The 1,894-nt window shown below is 36.3% G+C and overlaps 1 protein-coding gene across 1 annotated transcript; it reads right to left on the bottom strand.

Moving 5' to 3' along the window:
- Positions 1-245: 245 nt before the first annotated feature.
- Positions 246-1,676, bottom strand: LOC107657264 (murinoglobulin-2-like). Its single transcript, XM_016445296.1, has 6 exons — positions 1,545-1,676; positions 1,410-1,453; positions 885-922; positions 608-691; positions 409-514; positions 246-312 (listed from the first exon to the last, which is right to left on the bottom strand). Exons 1-6 carry the CDS (start codon positions 1,664-1,666, stop codon positions 272-274), a joined length of 435 nt encoding a protein of 144 aa, XP_016300782.1. The 5' UTR covers positions 1,667-1,676; the 3' UTR covers positions 246-271.
- Positions 1,677-1,894: the final 218 nt, after the last annotated feature.

Raw genomic sequence — 1,894 nt, 5'->3', positions numbered from 1 at the left:
TTTTGCTGTCAAGTACTAGTATTTACATGTATTTTTTACTATGAATAGTGTGTTCAGTTTGTTTGGGATTCATTTAAATGAAGGCTGATGACTATTATAACTTTTGTTGGTTGGTTTCATGAAATTGGTTTTGTTTGTTGGTTTCATGAAATATAAAATGATTTTGCCCTGGATAAAAAAAATAATCAACACTGAACAAAACAGCAACACATTAAACATTTAGTGATAATTTAACATCTTTATTCAAGCTGCAGAACTGAAGCATGACACTTCATTCACAGTGGGACTTGTACTCGGTCTCTGACTGATCACCTGAGGGAAATGTTGATACAGAGAAATTAGCTTAATAGCAACTGATACTTTTGAATCATATAATAATAACAGAGAAAATGGCACATAAAATCTGACTTGTTTGGTAGTAATCATAGACTTTAATTACAGCTGGTTTGAGATTCTTCACTGGAAGAACCTGTTTCAGTTTTATCTGGAGATTCACTGGAATATTTTTTGGAACCTACAGGACGTTAAACAGGATCATGCAACTGAAGATTTTAGATAAAATGAGAATGAATCACTGTAACTTATATGAATGTTGCTTTTTTCTTACCTCTGTCAGATACACAATGACATGATCATCTTTAGAATCGACCCGCTCCACAAGTGATGTTCTTGAAAGGTGTTGAGGTTCAAGCTGTGTGGAAAAGTAAAAAAAAAAAAAAAGAAAAGTATTATTTGTCACATACCCAATAGGAGAACACTGAAAAGCTATTTTCTGTAAGTTATCATGCTGTTCAAGCAGAAGTGAGCCAGACAATATATTCCATCTTAGAGTCACAGGGAATCAGTACAGCGAATCTAATTAATCACTTGACAGTCAAACGCACCAATGATGTATCAGCTGTGAATCCTGATAAGAGTTTAAAGGGGTCATATGATGCTGCTAAAAAGAACAGTATTTGGTGTATTTGGTGTAATGAAATGTGTTTATGCTGTTTAAGGTTCAAAAAACACATTATTTTCCACATACTGTACATTATTGTTTCTCCTCTATGCCCCGCCTTTCTGAAACGCGTAGATTTTTACAAAGCTCATCGGTCTGAAAAAGCGAGGTCTGCTGTGATTAGCCAGCTATCCAGTGCGTTGTGATTGGCCGAATACGCCTTCTTTCTTTGCGTGAACATTTGGGCGGCGTTATGCAAATCTTCCCACATAGTGACGTAGACATGTGGGGGCGTGTTAGAACGAGCCGTTTTAGGTAGGTGTGGCTGACTCTGAACTTTTATAAAGAATATCTCTTTGGATTTGAGACTTTAGTCTTTGCAACTTTACAGATCTTCTTTATGCACCAAGAGCTTGTAACACTCCAAAGAGAAAGGAAAAATTGAAATCGCATCATATGACCCCTTTAATATCTACAATGACCATGTTAGATCTTGCCTGTGGACCATTATAACTGAAAAAGAGAAAATACGGACCATCAGAGTTAATATTGAATGAACTAAAGCCATAACCATAATCATGTTTTACAGCATAAAGTTACCTACTTCACAGTGAAATTTAACAAAAGGTTCTGTCCAAAGGTTTTCTTGCAGTCTCCCTCAATCTTAGCATCAATGCTCAATGTTTTAGCTTCAGTAGGAGTGGGAATGTTGTAGCACTGAGCCATCTGAGAGAGCCAACACAAACAAAAACACATTTATAATCCATCTCACAGCAAAATAACCACAAAATGCTAAGAGAGGAAAAACAGAAAGTGAGTGAGTCAATGAAGCTGAACGCACTACTTTGTGTCAGAATGGCGAACGAAAACTTCAGAAGCGTAAACGAAAACTTTAGAAGCGTAAATGAAAACTCTGGAAGCGCATTTGTAAGTACAGATCAGCTAATGCAAGAA

The sequence above is a fragment of the Sinocyclocheilus anshuiensis genome, unplaced genomic scaffold, assembly GCF_001515605.1.
Source record: "Sinocyclocheilus anshuiensis isolate Anshui unplaced genomic scaffold, SAMN03320099.WGS_v1.1 scaffold139, whole genome shotgun sequence".
In the NCBI taxonomy this organism is placed as follows: domain Eukaryota; kingdom Metazoa; phylum Chordata; class Actinopteri; order Cypriniformes; family Cyprinidae; genus Sinocyclocheilus; species Sinocyclocheilus anshuiensis.
This window is presented reverse-complemented; position numbering and strand designations above follow the sequence as displayed.

Excerpts from the sequence above, each read along its gene's own strand:
- LOC107657264 (XM_016445296.1), bottom strand. The coding sequence starts at position 1,666 with ATGGCTCAGTGCTACAACATTCCCACTCCTACTGAAGCTAAAACATTG. Across the intron at positions 1,454-1,544 it reads TTGTTAAATTTCACTGTGAA|TTATAATGGTCCACAGGCAA; the intron begins GTAGGTAACTTT and ends TCTCTTTTTCAG. Across the intron at positions 313-408 it reads CTATGATTACTACCAAACAA|GTGATCAGTCAGAGACCGAG; the intron begins GTCAGATTTTAT and ends CATTTCCCTCAG.